Genomic DNA, 23,593 nt, shown 5'->3' with positions numbered 1-23,593 from the left:
CACTTACTTAAGTTTCTCCTTACTTTGCTCTAATAATAACAGTAGTAGCCATCAAAGCAGCAACTTATGCATAATGAGAACTTTTAAGTGCCAGAGGCTCCCAAACAAAAAACTTAAAAACCATGTCTGTTCTGGTCGGGTGGCTCAGTCAAAGCATTGTCACATTCGCCAAAAGATTGTGGGTTCAATTCCCAGTCAGGGCATATTAAATTGCAAGTTCGATCCCCTGCAACCTAGGGGTGTGTATAAGAGGCAACCAATCAATGTTTTTTTCTCACATCGATGTCTCTCTCAAATGAATAAAAACACATCTTGCATGGAGTTGACAGGTGCCTGAGTCAGGATTTAATATACCAAACTCTTAACTTCTATACCAGTGAAGTTCAAACTAATGTGCAAGGTTTTACCAGGTAAAGTACATTTCAGATGTACTTTTTCCTAAATTTGATAACCTTGAGAAAGAGTTACCTTTCCTACTTGTTCTTTCTTAATTTTCTTTGGTAAAGTAGAAAATGACCAATTATGTCCCTCACCCATCTCAAATACTGCTATCATAGATTGTTCTGGGGCATAAAACCTGGGACACTGCATAGAAAAGAGGTAATGTTGTTAAGACTGAGATTCTGCTATACTTAGAAAGTCTGGATTGTAAGGTTGGCCCTTGGCTATCATCTGGAAACCTGAACGGTAAACAGTATCCTCCTGTGATATAAAAATTTCTTAAGTGATAAATGTAGCTTATTGTGCCTGTTTGTTTTGGTTTATGCTAAGTAACTGCTTTCTATCTGGGAGTATGTAATTTCAGTGACTGTGGTAATTATTCAGATACTATGCACCTACACCATCCACCCCAATAAAAACCCTGGACTCCTAAACGCAAGAAAGTTTCCCTTACCCTGCACATGTATTGTGACATTCACTGCTGGGTGAATTAAGCACAATCTGTGAATCTCCATTGGGGAAGGACTCTAAAAAGCATGTACCTGGTTTCCACCAGAGGTGGCCCCACACTTTCCTTTGCTGCTTTCATTTTGCTGTAATAAAGCTCAGCTATGAGTACAAGTAAATACTGAGCCCTCCGATTCCTTTTAGTGAATCAATGAAGCTGGGGATAGTCATGGGAACCTCTGACATGAGTACCCAATACAGGACAATATGAAATATTTTCCCATTAATGACTTCAAAGCTCTTCTACTCCACTATTATCAAAGAAAGTAAAATACATAGTTCCCAACTTTGGCTAAGAAATATTGAAAGTAAATATGGTCTTACTTCATATAGTTGAAAGATTATACTTGTCTATCTTAGAATTCAGAGGTGAGATGACTATCTTGGACACAAAGTAACATATTTACTTGAACTAGAAAACAAAACAAGGCTCACTTAAAAAAAAAGAAAGGGAATTGGCTAGTAACCATTTAACAATGAATTATCTTTGCCAATCAGTTCAGATGCAGAAATTGAATAAGCTAAATATCTGTAGCTCCAAAGTATTGAAAAAATATATTTTGAGATAGGGTGAGCAGTTGAAACCAGTAACATCCAGCCCAAATTGGCAGAGGAGATTCAGCTGGGAGACAGTTTGCAGCCGGGAAAGGCAGAGGACTAGAGGAGAAAGGGGGCTGTTGGAGACTGCCGGATCAGGTTCCCCTAACCGGGCAGCCTCCACTGCTGCTGAAATCTCTCCTGGAACGGCCGGCTCAGCCACGGAGACCGCACCATCTTGAGTGGCTGATATTGGAAGCGTATACATCCAGAGACCCTGCAACCATGGCATCCAGGGATCATCTCAAGCAGTGCAACTATGTGGACTCAGACAAGCCCTGCTCCTCCTCATGGAAAGGTCAGATTTGGCCTAGATAAAGGTGCAGTTTGCAATTCAGGTTGGAGAGAGGAACACACGCGGGGGAAGTCTGTGCCCCACAAAGTCCGCGGCCGTTGGGGCCAGCATGATCCGTGAGTGTGGAAGGGGTCCTCCAGGGCTGCTGGCAGAAGGTAACTCTAAAAATTAGCCCATAGCTGGACTGGGTGCAAAAAGGCAGCCTCGGATTTTGCCAGTGTGCTGGCTGCTTAGTGCCAGGGGAGAGAGGACATGCGGAAGAGACTGCGCACAGAGCTGGACGGTGGGGGGTTGCCAGTTCGCGCACCTTCTCAGGCTCTTTTTTTTTCTTTTCTCTCTTCCACTTAAATATTTGTGTTTGATTATTAAACCCAATACATAGGATCACCCAATTGGGGTCACTCACAGAGACTGCAGGGGAAAGTTGTTTTTGTCGAACCTGGGAATCAGAGCGGGGAGTAACGATCAAAGAACCAGCTCTGGGTCAGCCGACTTTCCCAAACCAGTATTAAGTGCGATAGGGAAAACAAAACCTAACTACTGGCTAGAGAGGACTTATAGCCTTAGAGGTCAATCCAGAAACACTGCCACCCAGGGGCTGAACCACAAACTGACTCTTCTGTAAACACAAATAAAGGCATTCTGGGAAACAAACACTGCCTGCTTTAAAATCAGGACTGTGGTTTACAACACGGAGGAACAGTGTATCGCAGGGAACTTCAACACTCTTTTGAATACCTGACAGGAATAAAGCGTGCCAAACAGAAGAATAGAGGAAGTGAAGGATCTTCACTACTGCACATTTTTTTTCCCACCTTTTACTTAAGAAACTAATTTTTTTTCTTTTTTCATCACCTGATTTTACCTTTTCAATTATTTCATTTTTATTTTTAACCAGTATTATTACCACTACCATTTTACCTTTTTTTTAATAGTGTCATTTTATTTTCTCTTTATTTTAATTTGGAATTAGTGTTTCACATTCTATTTTCATCTTTCCTTTAGCATCATTTAACTCTACCTCAACTTTACCTTTATGCCAAAACTCTGTTCCTCACTTTTCCCCTTCTGTTGTCCTGTTTCTCTTACCCTATTCCTGCTTTAGATTTTCCCTATTCCTTCTTTTTACCCCGTTAAAATTTCACCCTTATATATCTACTTTCCAATCCCCTACTCTAAATCCACATACACCTCTCTCTTCTCTTTCTTCAATATCCAAATTTTTTTTTCCTCTCTGTCGTTTTGTTGTTCTTGGCTTGATTGTTGAGTATATTGGGGTTTTGTTATGTTTGTTTGTGAGATTGTTCTGCCTTTTCTTTTTCTTTTTCTGTTTTTTTTCCCCCGGTTATTTTTTTGCTTCTGTTTTCCCTCGCCTCACTTAATATTAGTTGCTGTTTGTAGTTTGCATTCATCTCCAGGGATCTGTTCCTGGAATCTGTTGGGATTAGTGGTTGTTCTATTGGAGTTTTCTCCCCATATAAATAGTTTCTTCCCCTCTTCTATTTCATTCTCTTTCTTTTCTCTCTTTTTTTTCCTTTTGCCAACTTCATTTTTGCACTCCTTTTCTTTTTCTCTTTTTTCTTGTTCTCTTCTTTCTTCCTTATCCCCTAATTCTCTTTGCTCTGGTGGTCATCTTTATTTGGGGTTATTAATATCATGAATACATTTGTGTTCAGTGCCTTGTGTGTTGTGCCTTGTTGTGTTGTATGTTGTGCCTTTAAATCAATGCAGCAGAGAGAGAACTACATAACCAGACACCTGGAGAAGAGAGATCATGAGGAGACAAAGAAACAGTCCGCATATGAAAGAAAAACAGGCATCACCAGAAAAGGAAGTAAATGAAATGGAGACAATGGAGGCAAGCAACCTGTCAGAGAAAGAATTCAGAGAAATGGTCATAAGGTGGATGAAGAGAATGGAAGACAAATTCAACAATATGTGTAAGAACCAAGAGGAAATGAAGAAGAACCAAGAAGAAATGAAAAATGATATCACTGCTATAAAGAACTCAATAGAAAGCATCAACAATAGACTAGAAGAAGCAGAGGACCGCATCAGTGAGCTAGAAGACAAGGTAGGAAAAAATACCCAAGCAGAAGAGCTTCTAAAAAAAAAAATTAAAAAGCAGGAGGAGAGCCTAAGAGAACTTTGGGAAACCACAAAACGAAACAACATCCGCATAATAGGGGTGCCAGAGGGAGAGGAAACTGAGCAAGGAATAGAAAGCCTGTTTGAAAAAATAACAACAGAAAACTTCCCTGATATAGGGAAGAAAAAACTCACACAAACCCAAGAAGCTCACAGAGTCCCAAACAAAATGAACCCCAAAAGACCGATGCCAAGGCACATTATAATTGGCAAACACCAACGACAAAGCAAGAATCTTAAAAGCGGCCAGAGAGAGATAGAAAGTTACCTACAAAGGATTCCCCATCAGACTAGCGACCGATTTCTCAACAGAAACACATCAGGAAAGAAGGGAATGTAATGAAATATACAAAGTCATGCAAAAGAAGGGTCTAAATCCAAGAATACTGTACCCAGCAAGGCTATCAATCAAAATTGAGGGTGAAATCAGGAGCTTCACAGACAAAAAAGGACTATGGGAGTTTATTACCACAAAACCAACAATGCAAGAAATGCTAAAGGGTCTGCTATAAAAAGAAAAAATAGGAAACGAAGAAGGAACACAGGGGTAAAGAATAAAAATGGCGACAAACAAGTATCCATCAATAATAACTTTAAATATAAATGGATTAAATGCCCCAATCAAAAGACATAGGGTAACTGAGTGGATAAGAAAACATGACCCATATATCTGCTGTCTACAGGAAACCCACCTCAGAAAAAAAGACGCACACAGACTGATGGTGAAGGGACGGAAAAAGGTTTTTCAGGCGAGTGGAAATGAAAAAAAAAAAAGCTGGGGTAGCAATACTTATATCTGACAAATTAGATCTCAAAGTGAAGGACATAAAAAGAGATAAGGAAGGCCCCTTCATAATACTAAAGGGAGCAACCCAACAAGAAGAAATAACTCTGGTAAACATATACGCACCCAATATAAGTCTCCACATACATAAGAAAACTTCTGGAGGAGATCAAGGGAGAGATTGACAGCAATACAATGATAGTAGGGGACTTTAATACCCCACTATCACCATTGGACAAATCCTCTAAACAAAAAATCAGCTGGAGAGGATGCAGAGAAAAGGGAACACTCGTGCACTGCTGGTGGGAATGCAGACTGGTGCAGCCACTGTGGAAGACAGTATGGAGTTTCCTCAAAAAGTTAAAAATGGAACTCCCATTTGACCCAGTGATCCCACTTCTAGGAATATATCCCAAGAAATTAGAAACACCAATCAGAAAGGATATATGCATCCCTATGTGCATAGCAGCACAATTTACCATAGCGAAGATCTGGAAACAGCCTAAGTGTCCATCAGCAGATGAATGGATTAGAAAACTATTGTACATCTACACAATGGAATACTATGCTGCTGTAAAAAGGAAGGAATTCTTACCATTTGCAACAGCATGGATGGCACTGGAGAGCATTATGCTAAGTGAAACAAGCCAGTCAAATGAAGAAAAATACCACATGATCTCACTCATTCATGGATAATAAGGACCATTACAAACTGATGAACAAAAGTAGATACAAAGGCAGAGCAGCCTCGAACAGACTGTCAAACTACATCCAGAAGGGTGGGGAGGTTTGTGGGGGGAGGGTAAGAGATCAATCAAAGGACACGTATGCATACATATAAGCATAACCAATGGACATAAGACACTGGGGGGTAGGGGAGGCCGGGAGATTGTCAAGGGGGGGAGGGGGAGGGAGGAGACATATGTAATACTCTTTGTAATACTTTAATAAAAAAAAAAGAAAAAATATATCTAAAGCCTGTGATAAAAAGAAAGCATTTTATCAGAAATATTAGATTGATAAAAGCATGCTAAAATAAACAATATTTTTATTTTCCTTACCCTGAGCAGGTGTCTTTAAGTGAAATAGTAACATATGTACATTAACATACCCATTTCCTAAATAATGTAAAGCCATTTTAGAATACTTCCCAGAAAGAACCTCAAACAGCTACCTGAGAGAATATTAAAAAGTTCTGAAGATTGATCACAGTGTATTTTTGATATATAATTTAGAAGAAATTCAAAGAAATGACATTAAAACAAAACTTCAATTCCCACTGTAAACATATGAATAAGGCTTACATTTCCACTATGTAAACAAAGTTTCTCAGAATTTATAAATCCATAAAAATATAAAGACAGGATCATTCTAGCTTAACAGACCACTGCACTACTGCCTCTCAATCAGTTGCCACATTTACTTTACCAAAACATATTCCTGATGTTATTTGACTGATCAAAACTTCAAAAGACTCTTTTTAAAATTACAAAAGGTTTTTGTTTTATTGTATATATAAAAACAATTTCCTGTGACCACAATAGATGGCCACCTAGCTTCCCAAAGTTACCTCCTATACTTCCTCAAATTCAAGCCAAACTGAACTAACCACTCAATTTCCTGTAGATACCCAGTAGTTTTCTATGAATTCTTTTTTACTCGTGTTCTTTTCTATGATTAAATGTTTCCTTTATATGTCTATTTAAGAAAACTTTATCCTGTATTACAAAAGCTATCTTCTTCAAAGCCTTTCCTAATCTTCTCGATATCTGATCTTAAATATCTCTGATAATATCCCTTTAGTAGCTTATTATTATAACATGAGTTACAAGTATCATAAGCCGCCATTATTTGTGAGGATACATACAAATTTTGCATAAGGCAAGCTTCTCCATAATTACCTGCTGAACAAGTGAACCATTAAATTGTTAGTTCTTAAGAATCAGGACTAAGTCTTAAGCATGCATTTATTCAACATATATGTGCTAGATACTATGCAAGGTAGTACAGATAAAAATGGAGTTTATATTTTTAAAGGGGAACGAGAATACGGGAGGAAGAAAGGAGGAAAGGAAAGAGAAGCAGTAACAATAGTGTTGATAGTGGTGATGGTGGTGACAGAGACCATACCTGGACTGCAAAACCTAAAATTGTAAGGCTGTCCGCAGAAAATGTTTACTGACTTCTGAACTAAAGTAAAATTCTAAATGAAATTTTAAAAAATTCTTAAATAAAAAAGCAAAATCGTTAAAGTAGAAAAGGAACATTAAATATATTGGAGATACAGATTATTCTTAAAATTACACCCAAACCAACCGCCTTAAACTGCCACTGGTTATCTAAATTGACATTTCAAATTTAACATGTCTAAAACAAAACTCCTGATTTTGATACACCCACTCTCTCCCCATCCTGTGGAGTCTGAGTTTTCCTCTTCTTCGTAAAAAGTATCATTCACTTAGTTTCTAAGACTTAAAACTGAGGAGTCACTTTTGATTAACTTCTCTTCCACCTCACAATCTTATCCAAATTTAAGTTTTGTGAGCACCACCTTCTAAAATATTCCAAATCCAACCACTTTTCCCCAGAAACACTGCAAAACTTTCTAACTGGACTCCTGATCCAAACACACTTGCCTTTCCTAGTTTTCCACCTAGATCTCCACACATAGAGTATAATGAAGCTTTTAAAATGTCAATGCAGCCAAAACCGGTTTGGCTCAGTGGATAGAGCGTTGGCCTGCGGACTGAAAGGTCCCAGGTTCGATTCCGGTCAAGGGCATGTACCTGGGTTGCGGGCACATCCCCAGTGGGAGATGTGCAGGAGGCAGCTGATCGATGTTTATCTCTCATCGATGTTTCTAACTCTCTCTCTCCCTTCCTCTCTGTAAAAAATCAATAAAATATATTTAAAAAAAATAAAAATAAAAAAAATAAAATGTCAATGCAGATCACATCTCTCCTGTACGTGTTTCTATAGGTTTCCCATCTCACCAAAAAGTTATAAAAAACTATAGTTTTGACTACATAAACATGAAAACCTTCTCAACAAAAACTACTATTAAACAATAAAACTATTATTTAACGTTGTTCTGGAAGTTCCAGACAAAATTAGACAAGTTAAAAGGAAGGAAGGCCACAGATAATTAGTGCAGTGAAGACCAGAGGTGGGGCAGGAGCCAGGTGGAGAGGGGCAAAAGGTATAATGGACACCTGTAATACCCTTAACAATAAAAATAAATTTTAAAAACTGGGAAGAGTCCTAATTGGTTTGGCTCAGTGGATAGAGCGTCAGCCTGCGGACTGAAGGGTCCCAGGTTTGATTCCAATCAAGGGCATATACCTTGGTTGCAGGCATATCCCCAGTAGGGGGTGTGCAGGAGGCAGCTGATCGATGTTTTTCTCTCATCAATGTTTCTAACTCTCTATCCCTCTCCCTTCTTCTCTGTAAAAAATCAATAAAATGTATTAAAAAAAAAACTGGGAAGAGATAAAACTTAAAAATCAATTACTTGCAGATGATAAATAAAAAAACAAAAGGAAACTCAATGACAATACTGAAGATTAAAGTGAAGACAGCTGAAAAAAGTCTATAAACAGGTTAATTTAAGATGGCCTACAACAAATTCATACACAATAAATGCTGTACATAAACCACCAGTTAGGAAACCTAATTGTAGAAAAGATTCCATTTATGATACCAATTATGAAAATAAAATTCCTAGAAATAATCTTAAGAAATGCTTAAAATTCACAATATTCAAATGAAAACCTCAAAGTGAAAAACACAAAAAGATTGGTCTTCTATAAATAAAGAGACAGATCCTGTTCTTGTACAGGTAAATTCAATACAATGTAAATTTTTCTATATCAACCATAAATTTAATACAACCCAAATTTTAAAAAGTAACAGAATTTAAATTTTTGAAAGAATGAGACAAATTGATTCTAAAGTTCACGTGAAAAATAAATAGCCAGGAAAATTATGAGGAGTAATAAGAAAGATGGGCCATCTCTACAAGATACTAACTATACAACTATGTAATAAGGATATAAGGTTGATGAATGAATGGATGGGTAAAGTGAAACAGGAAGCCCAGAAATAAATACAAATACATACGCCAGTTTAGGATGATTCTAGAAAGGAATTTCTAATCAGTGATTTTAAAAAAAGCTAGCCTTGCTCAAGCCAGTTTGGCTCAGTGGATAGAGTGTCGGCCTGTGAACCAAAGGGTCCTGGGCTCGATTCCGGTCAAGGGCATGTACCTTGGTTGCAGGATCCTCCCCAACCGAGGCCCTGGTCAGGGCTTGTGCAGGAGACAACCAATTGATGTTGTTTCTCTCACATTAATGTTTTTCTCTGTCTTCCTCTCTCTCTTCCACTCTCCCTAAAAAAATCAATGGAAAAATATCCTCGAGTGAGGATTAAGAACAAAAACAAAATAAAACAAAACCTAGCCAGTTATTAGAACTGGGTAGCTATATAAAAAAGAAATTAACTCCCCATTTCATTCCTTTCACCTCAATAAATCACTTATAGTACAAAATTAGAAGTAAGAACTAAAATAATGAAAGTGTAAGAAAACTATGAGTTTTTAAAGTATAATACAAAATCCAAAAGCTATAAAAGATTAGTAAACCTGATTAAATGAAAGTGAAATCTGCTTAGGAAAACAAGCAAAACAAAAGCACAAAGTCAAAAGACAATCAGGGCATGGGCGGCGTGAGGGCCAAAAGGGGGTTAAAGACACATATGTAATACCTTAACCAATAAAGAAAATAAACAAACAAAAAAGACAAACAGATAAAGTACTTGCAATTCACATTACAAAGGAATTTATTTTATGGAAAATATTCTACAAATTAGTAAAAAAAAAACCCCACACCTATATAATAAAAAAATATATGCAAATAGACCGAACAGCAGGACAACCAATCAAAGCATAATAAGCTAATGATATGCTAAGGCAGCTCAACTGCTCACTATGACATGCACTGACCACCAAGGGGCAGACAGTCAACTGGTCAACCAGTTGCTGTGACGTGCACTGACCACCAGGGGACAGTCGACGGATCGACCAGTCACTATGATATGCACTAACCACAAGGGGGCAGATGCTCTGACCAATAGGTTAGCTTGCTGCTGGGGTCTGGCTGATCGGGACTGAGCAAGATGGGCTGGATGTGCCCTGGAGCCCTCCTGCAATCCCTCCCCAGCCCAATCTTGCACCAGTGGAGTCCCTCAGCCTGGCCTGCACCCTCTCGCAATCTGGGACCCCTGGAGAGCCGATTTCAGCCTGATCCTGCAGGCCACTCCCCTTGGGAGGGCATCAGATGCAGGGCTCATGGCTGGTGAGCACTGCTGCAGCAGTACGAACTTGTCCTGATCGGGACTGATTGGGCGCAAGCCTGCGGCAGGCACAGTGGGGCCGGGATGAGTGGGAGCGGGAGGCAGGAGCTACAGGCAGGAGCTTCAGGCAACGTTGGACTGTGGGTTTCGGCCCGATCCCTGCAGGCCACCCAGAGGGACCACACCTGTGCATGAATTTGTGCACCCGGCCTCTAGTTATACACATATTAGGAAAATGAGAAAAAGATTTTAACAGATTAGAGAAAAGATAACACAGATAAATGGCTTTCAAACACATGAAAAGAAGCTCAACCTCACTACTGTGCTTCTGTTGCACACCAGTTGAAAACACCTATCATGTAGTATAGCTGGGAATATAAAAATGATATAGTCTTTTGTAAAGTGATGTATTCTAATTAATTAAGTTTACTTTAAGAATTTATTACTGGTTTGGTTCAATGGCTGAGCACATATTCGTGTTGGGGGCTCAGTCGACAATGTGGGGCATGCAGGAGGCAGTTGATCAATGATTCTCTCTCATCATTGACGTTTTTATCTCTCTCCATCTCTTCTTCTCTGAAATCAATAAAAATATATATTTTTTAAAAACATGAAATTAGCCGAAACTGGTCTGGCTCAGTGGATAGAGCGTCGGCTTGCGGACTGAAAGGTCCCAGGTTCGATTCCGGTCAAGGGCATGTACCTGGGTTCCGGGCACATCCCCAGTAGGAGATGTGCAGGAAGCAGCTGATCGATGTTTCTCTCTCATCGATGTTTCTAACTCTCTATCTCTCTCCCTTCCTCTCTGTAAAAAATCAGTAAAATATATTTAAAAAAAAAACACAAAAAAAACCCATGAAATTATTTCCCTCCTATGTATTTAATTTTTGAAAGATTATTTTTTAATGTATTCATTTTTTAAATGAAGAAAGCAGATCACAGAATGGTGTTTCTATAACATAAATTATACACTTGTGTATTTACTATATCCACAGAAATCCCTGGAATGCCATCATCAAAGCATCATTGGAAAATGAACTATATAAAGGAATCTTCTCTTTCTACTATCTATAATTTTTGCTTTACAATGATGTTATCAGAAAAATTATTATTTCTACTTTAGAATAATAGTTATATATTGGTTTATATATAAGACTTCAACCAGAAAGATAATGAATCATTCAAATTATTCCCACTGGGTATAATGGAAAAATGGAAGGACCCAGAAGAAACAGCACAGGAAGGAGCTTTAAGGAATAGGGGAAGTAACACAGATTTAAGATAGGTAAGAATGTCACCCTAAGTTCATCTCAAGAATTCTTAGTCAATGCTCATGGGAACAATTTTCCAGGCTGTGCTTTCTGACACAATCAATAACCAACTCTCCAGATCATAAATAACTCACTCCCTGCAAGAAATGACAAAAGTGCCAATGGAAGAGTGAATAACTCAATCTAAAGAGTAATTAGACATTTGTTGGTTTAGTCATTAAATGTATCAAATAGATTTTATGTCAAATAGGCCTTTCAAATATAAAACCAGTAAGACAGGTACTCTATAATGACTGGTTATTAACTCCATTGTGTAAGTTACTATTCAAAATACTCAATCCCACAAAACTATACCATTAAAGGTTTTCTCTATATATAGTCATAGAAATTAAAAATTATTTCTGCATTCTAAAAATGAGCCTAAGGTTTATATTTCCAGGGTTCATTTTATTCACAGTTCACTTTTCCTCCCAGCAGTAAAGTTCTAGTAAACTTTACGCTTGTATGTTTAAGGAAATTTTTCATTGCAACAAAAAAAAGTTTCAAACACATTTCACACAGATATTTAGATGTCTTAATACCTACCTGTCCTTCCCTTGAAAATTTAAAGGGTGGTTTGTGTTTAATAACACTTGTTGCAAGCCTGAGGAGTCCTGTAAGCCCATCATCTTCTATGTTGCCATCTTGATGATCAAGGATCTCCCTGCTACAGAGAATACAAGCAAAACAAGATAGTTTACATGATTATGTCCTTTTACCTTTCCTCAACAATATAACTGTCAATTTTATATCAAATTTTACCTTCGAATACAGTCAGCCAAATGCCGTGCCAAAGCATCTAAGTCGAGGAGTGTTGTCTTAATACAAAGAGAAAATATAAAATTCAAATGTAAATTTTTATTTAGTAATTCAGAGATTATTAAAACAACATAAAAAATGTTTTCCTTGAAAGTAATAAGAATTTGGTTCTCTTAAATACATGACTATACCTATTAATTAACTCATCTACTTATATATGTCAAATTAATAATATTATCATTGTAAACACATCATTGACAGTCCTTCAAAAAAGATACAATGGGCCCTGGCCGTTACGGCTCAGTTGGTTGGAGCGCTGCCCCATACACCAAAAGGTAGCAGGTTCAATTCCCGGGCAGGGCACATAGCCAGGTTTGTGGGTTCAATCCTTAGGCAAGGTGCATGAGGTAGGCAACATATCAATGTTTCTCCCTCTCTCAAAAAGATAAATACATACATATATATGTTTATGTATATACATATATATCAATAAGAATTAAAAAACAAAAGATGCTATGGGATGTCACTAACAAATTATGATTGTCACAGTTATTTATTGAGGAGATACTAAGGTTTCATGTTGTTTTTTATTCTTTAACAATTTTATTAAAATATAATCACATACTGTACAATTCAGCTATTAAGGTTTTTTAACACCACCTTTAAACTAGGCTTTAAAAATAAACTTACATACAGTTAAATAATTTCAAAAAGCTTTAATTACCAATACAACTGAGCAAAAAATTTTAAGATTATATAAACTAGAATTTAATGTTTTAAAAATGTTATGATTTTTAGAAAAACGGTAAGAGAGACAGACACAGAAATATCAATGCTGATCAATGAGGCTGCCTCCTGCACCCTCCTCTGCTGGGGATAGAACCCGCAACCCAGGCATAACATGCCCAAGAATTGAACCAGGGACCTCTTGGTACATTGGTTGATGCTCAAACACTAAGCCACACAGGCTGGGCTAGAACTTAATTTAAGAGGATTCTTTTTTTTTTTTTTTTTAATATATTTTATTGATTTTTTTACAGAGAGGAAGGGAGAGAGACAGAGAGTTAGAAACATTGATGGGAGAGAAACATCGATCAGCTGCCTCCTGCACATCTCCCACTGGGGATGTGCCCGCAACCCAGGTACATGCCCTTGACCGGAATCGAACCTGGGACCCTTCAGTCCGCAGGCCGACGCTCTATCCACTGAGCCAAACCGGTTTCAGCTAAGAGGATTCTTAAAGACAATCTCTGTGAAGGAAAATGTTTGGCAAGCAAGAAATATTAGATTCCTACTTTTAATAGGCACCACCAGATTTAAAAAAAAACAACGATGTTTATGTGACATCAATATTCTATATAATAAAGCAGTAATATGCAAATTTCCCATTATACCCTCACACAAAATGGTCCCCATGTGGGCACAAGATGGCTACAAGATAGCTGGCAGGGTAGGGCAGGTGTGGGTGATCATGCCAGCAGGGGAGGGCAGTTAGGGACAACCAGGCAGGCAGGGGAGGGCAGTTGGGGGCAACCAGGCCAGCAGAGGATGGCAGTTAGGGGCAACCAGGCCGGCAGGGGAGGGCAGTTATGGGGGACAGGGCCGGCAGGGAAGGGCAGTTGGGGGCAACCAGGCCACCAGGGGATGGCAGTTAGGGGGGACCGGGTTGGCAGGGGAGGGAAGTTGAGGATGACCAGGCCTACAGTGGAGGGAGGGCAGTTAGGGGCGACCAGGCCGGCAAAGGAGTGCAGTTGAGAGTGACCGGGCCTACAGCGGAGGGCAGTTAGGGGCAACCGGGCCAGCAGGGGAGGGTAGTTGGGGGCGATTGGGCCAGCAGGGGAGTGGTTAGGCATCGATCAGGCTGGCAGGGGAGTGGTTAGGGGGTGATCAGGCTGGAGGCAGAAGCGGTTAGGGGCAATCAGGTAGGCAGGCAGGCAGGCAGGCGAGCAGTTGGGAGCCAGCAGTCCCAGATTGTGAAAGGGATGTACGACTGCCCGTTTAGACTAAACCGGCAGTCGGACATCCCCCCAGGGGTCCCAGATTGGAGAGGGTGTAGGCTGGGCTGAGGGACACCCCTCCCCCAATGCACAAATTTTGTGCACTAGGCCTCTAGTTTTATGAATAATCAAGCAAATTAAAGCATACTTAATATTAATTTTTACAATTATTTCTCAAATGAAAAGTAGAAAACTTAAGAATTCAAATTAGCCCTAGCCGGTTTGGCACAGTGGATAGAGTGTCGGCTGTGGACTAACGGTCCCAGGTTAGATTTCTGACAATGGCACGTACCTCCATTGCAGGCTGTGGCCCTAGTCAGGGGCATGTGGGAGGCAACCAATCAGTGTGTTTCTTACCACATCAGTATTTCCCTCTATCTTTCCCTCTCCCTTCCACTCTCTCTAAAAATCAATGGAAAAAAATATCTTTGGGTGAAGATTAACCAAAAATTAAAAAAAAAAAGAAAAAAAAGAAAAAAAATAGAAAATAAAAAATAAGAAAAAAAAAAAGATGTAACAGTTTCTTAAAGAGAAGTTCAAACACTACAGGATATTTTGTATGTAAAGTGTATATATTGCACTTTGATCAAAATATATTAAAAAAAATCAGAGAAGCCGAAACCGGTTTGGCTCAGTGGATAGAGCGTCAGCCTGCGGACTGAAGGGTCCCAGGTTCGATTCCGGTCAAGGGCATGTACCTGGGTTGCGGGCACATCCCCAGTGGGAGGTGTGCAGGAGACAGCTGATCGATGTTTCTCTCTCATCGATGTTTCTAACTCTCTATCTCTCTCCCTTCTTCTCTGTAAAAAATCAATAAAATAAAAAAAAAAAATCAGAGAAAATGTTTCCTAAATATTTAAATGTATTTTGTTTAAGTTGTTTCTCTTTTTTTTCCCTGAGATCATTTAGATGCATTTTAGTTTACTAAATTTATAAGTGAAAAAAATCAAAAGACTTTATGTGGCAAATTTGTTTTTGAAATTCACTTGTTTTAAACAATTGTTTAGATGAAAATATTTTAGTTTACTAAAAGAAAATTAGATCAGCAAACTCACAGTGTTTCTTTGACCTTAAAACAACTCCTATTTGAATTGCAATTTTATATTATATTCAGAAATTCAAATCTACAGGCTATTATAGAAAGCTGTATTTAAATTTAAAGTCTGAATATCACATTCTAAACAAGATTTTGCATCCAGAAATCTTACTCAACAGAGACAGGAAAACTACTTATATGTAGATACTAGATAAAGCCATTTCAACAAAGATAAAAGTAAAAAGAAGAAAGGAATTAGAGCAGGACAGAAAGGTGCAAATCGAGTAGAAAAATCAAAACATTTTCAACTCATTGATTAAAATGCTTTAATAAGGACCTATAAAGTATGAACACATATGTGCATAATTCATTTCTATTAACATGATAATGTATAATTTCCTGAACATACCTGACTAGCGTCCTTTATATGTATGTTGTCAACTAATTTGCACAACAACCAAAAATACTCTTTGCATCCAGGTTTTAACATTGGTTCTTCTTCATAATCATCTATCTATTAAAAAAATTTTAACTTTGTAAAATCATTTTTAAAAGGAAAACAACTTAAAATTACAATATATTTAAGAAACTACACTATGAAAAGAATTAAATCCTAATACAAACTAAACAGTAATAAAAACTTAACAAAAATATGAAGACAACACTCCTATTTTCTATAAAGTTAGAAAACTAAGAACATAGTGAATGAGAAAACTCAGAATAACGTTGCTCTCAAATTACTTACACCCTACTTGAAAAAGATATGAATAATGTATAATGTTAAATAATGTGATATAAATTAAGAATTCAATGAAAATGTCGGAATACAAGAAACCTACAGAACATGAGTATATATAAAGCTACCCACATGCAATGGTCTATTATAATTTTGAAATCTGAAAAATAAAGAACACATCGTATTTCTTACATAGTCGATGATAGGTTAATATGGTGGAGGAAAGTAAATCCTACAATACAACATATTTCTGGGATTAGTAAAATTTACTTACTAATGGGCTCAGGATTTATTATGTGGTAGATGCTTTTACAAGGCTAATATATACGTGGGATAGGGATGAAAATTGGAAATTGAGAATATCATAGTAATAATAAAACCCTATGTGATTAAATTAAATGATAGCTACATTTATGATGTTTCTGACATTCAACTTACTAACACAGGCCCAAAAATACAGTAAGAACAAATGTTATTTCCAAAACAGAATATCCATGACAGATCCCCTAAAGCTGAAATCAAAACAAACATATTGTATTCGTAGGTGTAACATGGTCACAATGCTGTCACTTTAAGAACTATGTAAGTATTTATTACCTTGGTAAAAACTATAGATAGTAAACAAGGACTCAAAATTACTACAATAATATAATATGATAATAAAATTGGGCATAGGAAACTGCAAAAATAGAAACCACTCCTGAATACAGTAAGATCTTACCCTGATAGGTTTGAGAGCTTGAGCATCAGGAAGAAATTTCAACAATGTTGAGGCAGCAAGTAGCAGAAAAGAGCGATTGATTGAGTCACCTCCATCCAGTCCTGATAGAGATAACTTATAAAGACCATTGCAAGACTCATGTCGGACTGCAGTCTAAATGAAAAAACAAGTTCCAAAGACAATCTGAGTTAGTATTAAACAGTTAATATTAGGCTTAATACGTTGGCAGAAATAACATTAGGTGACTTATTTAGTAACATTTTAAAATGCAATGTTCTGATCACATATTCACGCATATAAATATATGACCAAATAAAGTAGTCCAAAGTATATAGTAATATGTAAAAACATATCTGAGAAATCCTAAATATGGTCATAAAATAAAACCAATTAAACAATGATAATAGACAAATACAAAGGGGACTGAGGAGAAAATATACATATAAATTTATGTACAAGATTAAGTAACAGGATAAAATATTTTCATAACAGCAATTTATAAAACACTTAAAGTAGAACATTTTACCAATTCTAAGGTACTTGCCCAAATGTCACAATGGTTCTTTGGGACAGAACCAGAACAAAAACACATATTCATCAACTCAGAGTACAGTTTTATACAGTACTGTCTAAAAAAGATGTGATTGTTGGGGCTAAGTGATAGTAACAGTGTGTTTCTACTATTTCACGTAGGAATATGGTGTGAGTAATATCAAAGATATAGTTAGTGAAAATTATATTGTCCTCCTCAATAATGGAATCAAAGAAAATATATTTATTTTTATTTTCACTTGCATCTAAGATACACTCTAATAGAAAAAAAAAACACAAATAAGAACTTCTCTTAAACGTAAATGACCAAAATAATTCCTAAATGACCACAATAAACGCTCACCTCTCCATGTCCCAAAAAAGAGCAATTTTTTTTTAAAAAGCAAAATAATCTATAAAGAAGTATTTCAGAAAAAGACAAATATGAATGCTATAGAATATGTAACATTCACACTTAAGTATAGATAGTTCCAAAATATTCTAGATCTTCCAGATTATGTGATATATTTGTGGGATCATTTGTTTCCATTAGTTTTTTTATTAGCAACTAAAGGCCCGGTACATGAATTCGTGCATGGGTAGGGTCCCTTGGCCTGGCCAGGGATCGGGGCCATCTCGCCCAGTCCTGATTGGCCAGACCCCAGCTAGCAAGCTAACCTACCTGTTGTAGCATCTTCCCCCTTGGTGGTCAGTGTGCATCATAGCAACTGGTGGAGTGGTTGACTAAATGGTTGACCGATCGGTCGGACACTTAGCATATTATGCTTTTATTATATAGGATGTTAATAATATAAAAAGTAAAGCGTAACTACTAATCTTTATTTTTATCTTACCTCAGGAATAAGGAGGGTCAATTTCTTTAGCCAATCTTGTAAATGATCACTATCAGCAAGGCTAGATTTCACTAAAGAACAGCAATGAGCCCAACTCACCAAGAGCCACATTGAATAATGTGAAACTAAAGAAAAAGTAGAAAAAATACAATTATAAGGGCTTGGTACTGTAAAGAAAACAATGTTCATTATTTAAAAATACGTATAAATTTATCTAGTTATCTAAATTTTTACCTCTTAAAAATTAACTTTCTTAAATCCTTACCTTCATGTCTAGACCTGTGATCAGACTGAGCTTTCAAAACTCTGCAAATAAAAATACACCACCACCAATTAAATTCAGTAATGAATTAAAAATAACTTAGTTAAAAGTATATACAACTTTCCCCATAAAAAACATTAGATTTTAGAAAGCTACTTTTATTTTTTTCTATGACTCTTATCTTTTATTTTAAAATTCACTGGTTAAATCTTATAGCAAACAAATGGATGCTCAGATTTAATAAAATTTGACTGAAACCAATATTGATTGAAATAAGTAAACCCTCAACAAATACTCATGGGCTGTTATTCAAGAGAAAGGTCACAATGGTTTAGTCTAAACTTCAGACTCTTTAAAACAGTGGTTCTCAACCTTCCTAATGCCACGACCCTTTAATACAGTTCCTCATGTTGTGGTGACCCCCAACCATAATATTATTTTCATTGCTACTTCATAACTGTAATTTTGCTACTGTTATGAATCGTAATGTAAATATCTGATATACAGGATGTATTTAGGCGACCCCTGTGAAAGGGTTGTTCGACCCCCAAAGGGGTTGTGACCCACAGGTTGAGAACTGTTGCTTTAAAAGCAGAATCATACATTGACATAAAATGCTCTTCCTTTGACAAGAAAAAAAATTCTGAGCAGTACTAAATTAAATTATAGCAGGCCAGAAAGTGAGACAGAGAGACAAGAGTATTCAACCAGTTAATTAATGTCTGTGAGCCAACTAACAATGCTCACATTCCTGAATACATGAAGGAGCTTTGAAGCAACACCCAGAGCAGTGATGGCGAACCGATGACATGCGTGTCAAAGCTGACATGCGAACTCATTTTTTTGGTTGATTTTTCTTTGTTAAATGGCATTTAAATATATAAAATAAATATCAAAAATATAAGTCTTTGTTTTACTATGGCTGCAAATATCAAAAAATTTCTACATGTGACAGGGCAGCAGAGTTAAGTTAGGGTTTTTCAAAATGCTGACATGCCGAGCTCAAAAGGTTCGCCATCACTGTCCTAGAGCAACCACCAGAAACCATCACAATCTGCTTATGCATGAACTTTCAGGACTGTTTCCTGCAGCCAATCAAAAGTAGTAAACATTTCTTCCTCAGGGACTATGCACCTATCCCAGAACTGCCCCTGCTTTACCTTCCTCCTTTACTTAGCCAATGTAAATTCTTTCAAAACAACTTACATCTTTCTTCTATAATGTACAAAGAGCCTATCAACTCCAGAATGGGGGACATGTAGTCTGCCGTTGGTTTAGACTTCATGCCCCAGGACTTAGTCCTCTTCTGGCTAGCATTCAGCTCAACAAACCCTTTCAGAAAAGCTTTCAGCTATGAGTTCTGTTTAATGCTGTTGTATTGTTAGTGCCAGTTTCTAGCATGAATAGTTAAAAGCAAATTATTAAGCCCTAACCGGTTTGGCTCAGTGGATAGAGTGCCGGCCTGCAGACTGAAGGATCCCGGGTTTGATTCTGGTCAAGGGCATGTACCTTGGTTGCCGGCACATCCCCAGTGGGGAGTGTGCAGGAGGCAGCTGATTGTATCCATCTGGAACAAGTGTTCCAGTTTCTAACTCTCTATGCCTCTCCCTTCCTCTCTGTAAAAAATCAATAAAATATATATATTTTTTAAAAAAAACAAATTATTAAAAAGTAGAGAAAGCTGACTAATTTAATATAATTTCATCTTTATTTTCCCTAATACTTTTAGTAACTTCAATGGAAAATGTATTACTTTGTCCAGCTGGTATAGCTCAGTGGTTGAGCATCGACCTATGCAACCTATGAACCAGGAGGTGGTCATGGTTCAATTCCCAGTCAGGGCACATGCCCAGATTGTGGGCTGGACCCCTAGTAGGGGGCGTGCAGGAGGCAGCCGATCAACGATTCTCTCTCATCATTGATATTTCTAGCTCTCTCTCCTTTCTCTAAAATCAATAAAAATATTTTAAAAGAAAATGTATTCAGTTTCAAGAAAACTAATTGAAATTTTTATTTTAACAAGATTAAATATAGATTATTTGCCTTATAAATAAACTTTTTAAAATATATTTCTATTGATTTCAGAGAGAGAGGGAGAGAGAGATAGAAACATCAATGGTGAGAGAGAATCATTGATCAGCTGCCTTCTGCACGCCCCCACTTGGAATCAAGCCCACAACCAAGGCACATGCCCTTGATGGGAACCAAGTCCGGGACCCTTCAGTCTGCAGGCCGACACTCCATCCACTGAGCTAAACCAGCTTGGGCTTACAAATAAACTTCTAAAAAATCACTAATCTCTAGCATTTACACTTTGCTATTAATTCACAGAATACCTTTTAGTCCCCCAAAGCAAGGCTCACCCATATTACTGATTTAAAGTAAAAGGTACTAAGAAGTAAAAACTTTATAAATCAAACTTTATTAATATTAAACATACTATAAACATATTGGTATATTAACTTTACCAGAGCAGCTTACCCACCTATCTTTTAAATTTGTAGTATTAAATGATTTTTGATAATACAAGCATAAAGTGTTTTAACTGCTTTGATGTAAATCTCCTAGCACAGTGGTCGGCAAACTGTGGCCCCTTGAGTGTGGCTCTTCCACAAAATACCACGTGCGGGCGCGCACATACAGTGTGATTGAAACTTCGTGGCCACACAAAGAGCCGCATGTGGCTTGCGAGCCGCAATTTGCCGACCACTGTCCTAGCACCTTATGAATGGAGGGTTAGAACCTATGAAAAGATAATGGTGCAGAAATAGAAGCTGAGAAATCACAGAGATGAAGTGTGGAAATGGGGAGTGGGCAAGAGCTCACATTACAAAGATTTTAATGAATTTTTTAAGATGGAACTACTGGCCCTGGCTGGGAAGCTCAGTTGGTTAGAGCATCATCCAAATTCACCAAGATTGTGGGTTCGGTCCCTGGTCAGGGCACATACAAGCAATGAATGAATGTATAAATAGAACAACAAACTGATGTCTCGATGTCTCTCTCTCTCTAAAATAAAATAAAAATGGAACTGCTAGAATGAAAACAAGAATTGCCACACAGAGAACCAGCAGCAAAACCTGGTATCAAATCTGCATATTTATTTTTCATTGCATGAGGTTAACAGAGTCAAGTGAACAAAAAGTGGACTAAAGCAGTCACTGAATTGCCTTAACTCAATGTATTGTAGTGTGTGAATACTGAGGAACAGTGTGTGTTAGAGGACAAGGAAGAAGAGTTAAGAAATATTTAGCTGAGAGTAACTGGTGGCTGGGGTATAAAACGTATTTTATCATATTAATCAAAGCCATGTTACATCATTTTCTTCATTTCCCCATGTTACTCGTTCATAAGTTTTTAAACTATGAGGTAAGATACCTGGCACTGAAAATATAATGGTGAGCAAAATCACATTTAGTTTATATAGTACTTACACTTAACCAGTCTAGTGGGGTAAAGCAGGTATTGATCAAGGAATGAATGTGAATTAAATTGGGACAGACACTAAAGAAAAGTACATTAAGACAGACATAATCTTAGGCCCTGGCTGATGTGGCTCAGTTGGTCGGAGCATCGTCCCATATACCAAAGGCTGCAGGTTTGATTCTTGGTCAGGGCACATACCTAGGTTGTGGGTTCAATAGCCTGTAGGGGTATGTACAGGAGGCATAACCAATTGGTCCCTCTCTCACCCTTTCTCCCTGCTCCCCATGTATTTAGTCAGCAAATACAATACTTTAATTTCAGGGGGGAAAAATAACTTGTACATTTTAAAAAAGCTTTTCCAACATAACTCAAATACACAGAATCATATTACATGTTTAACTATATTCTTATTTCCAGCTCTATCCAGAGGGCAGAGAAGCACGGAAACACTGGTAGCAATGAGTAGACCACGCACCCATATTTCTGAGGTTCCCTACCAACAGGCTTCTTAAAGAAAATGGCTGATTCTAGAACTAATAAGGCAGGGAAACTACAAACCTGGAAGGGGGAAAAAAGGATCCCTCCCCTCCACACAAAATAATGTGATATGTCAAAAGACACATGAACAAGCCTGACGAGGCCAACTCAGGAATATAATTTTAGTAAAGTGAATAGTAATGGTAATGAATTACAACATGTTGAATGAAAAAAAATCCAAACTGATATTAAATAAAAGGAAAGAAGAGAAAGCACTTCCTAACAATAAAATGTCAACTAATAAACATAAAAGGAATGTTAAGAGTTAGAAAAACCACTAGTTTGTAAATATATATTACTTTTTTTTTAACTTTTAATCCTCACCCTAGGATATGTTTTTTTATTGATTTTAGAAAGAGGAAGAAAGGAGAAAGAAGGTAAGGAGAAGAGAGAGACAGAGAGAGAGAGAGACAGAGAGAGCGAGCGCTCAACTGACTCTCAAATGTACCCCAACTGGGAATTGAACCCACAACCAAGGTATGTACCCTGACCATGAATCAAACCCACAACCGTTTGATGTATAGGAAAATGCTCCAACCAACTGAATAACCTGGCGAGGGCTATACCAATATTTTTAATTCAGGCAAGAATCATCACTGAATGCTTAAAAAAAAAAAAAAATCAATGAATGAAAATTTTATTATAGGAGCTGGAAATTTAAGCAATTGCAAAATATAGTCCCCTCGGGTTACTTTTAATTGCAAAGAAAAAAATCAGAAACACTGTAGAAAAAGCTAAAGGAAACCAGATTAACCAATCATAATTAATATCACTAATAATGGACAAACTGACATCACCAGGATGTACTGGGGAAGATTATTATTTATCGAGTATTCCTGATAAAATATATAATCCGTATCTAATCATGAGGAACAATCAGGAAAACCTAGATCGAAAGGTGCATTATAAAAGAATTGGCCTGTACTATTCAGAAATGTCAGTATCATAAAAGAAAGCTAAGACAGTATCAGTGATTAAAGGAAATGAAATATGACAACTAAATGCAATAGTAGTATGTGGTTCTAATGAGACATTGAGTACCAACTGTGTATTTGATAATATTTTCTAAACTTATTTTACACTAGTAGTTAATAAAATGTCCTTGGTCTTAGGAGATACACATGAAAGTACTTATGAGTAAATGGTCATAATGTCTGAAACTTACTCGCAAAGATTCAGTATACTATGTAAATGAATGTGTTCGCGCACACACAGATATACACACTCGTGATTATGTGATAAAATTGGCAAAATGTTGATAATAATATGCAAATCTAGATAAGCAGTATGGGAGTTCATAAAA

General features: G+C 37.2%; 1 protein-coding gene across 3 annotated transcripts in view; it reads right to left on the bottom strand.

Moving 5' to 3' along the window:
* Positions 1 to 23,593, bottom strand: part of USP34 (ubiquitin specific peptidase 34) — a 241,144-nt gene that overhangs the window by 70,003 nt on the left and 147,548 nt on the right. For all 3 annotated transcript variants that reach the window (XM_081100602.1, XM_081100603.1, XM_081100604.1), the window contains 6 exons: positions 18,331 to 18,371; positions 18,066 to 18,190; positions 16,681 to 16,833; positions 15,633 to 15,737; positions 12,194 to 12,249; positions 11,978 to 12,098 (listed from right to left, as the gene is read on the bottom strand). In XM_081100602.1, the coding sequence (XP_080956728.1) occupies positions 11,978 to 12,098; positions 12,194 to 12,249; positions 15,633 to 15,737; positions 16,681 to 16,833; positions 18,066 to 18,190; positions 18,331 to 18,371 (601 nt within the window). The remainder of the gene's footprint in view (positions 1 to 11,977; positions 12,099 to 12,193; positions 12,250 to 15,632; positions 15,738 to 16,680; positions 16,834 to 18,065; positions 18,191 to 18,330; positions 18,372 to 23,593) is intronic.

The sequence above is a fragment of the Myotis nattereri genome, assembly GCF_964212035.1.
Source record: "Myotis nattereri genome assembly, chromosome: 10".
NCBI classification, from domain to species: Eukaryota; Metazoa; Chordata; class Mammalia; order Chiroptera; family Vespertilionidae; genus Myotis; species Myotis nattereri.
This window is presented reverse-complemented; position numbering and strand designations above follow the sequence as displayed.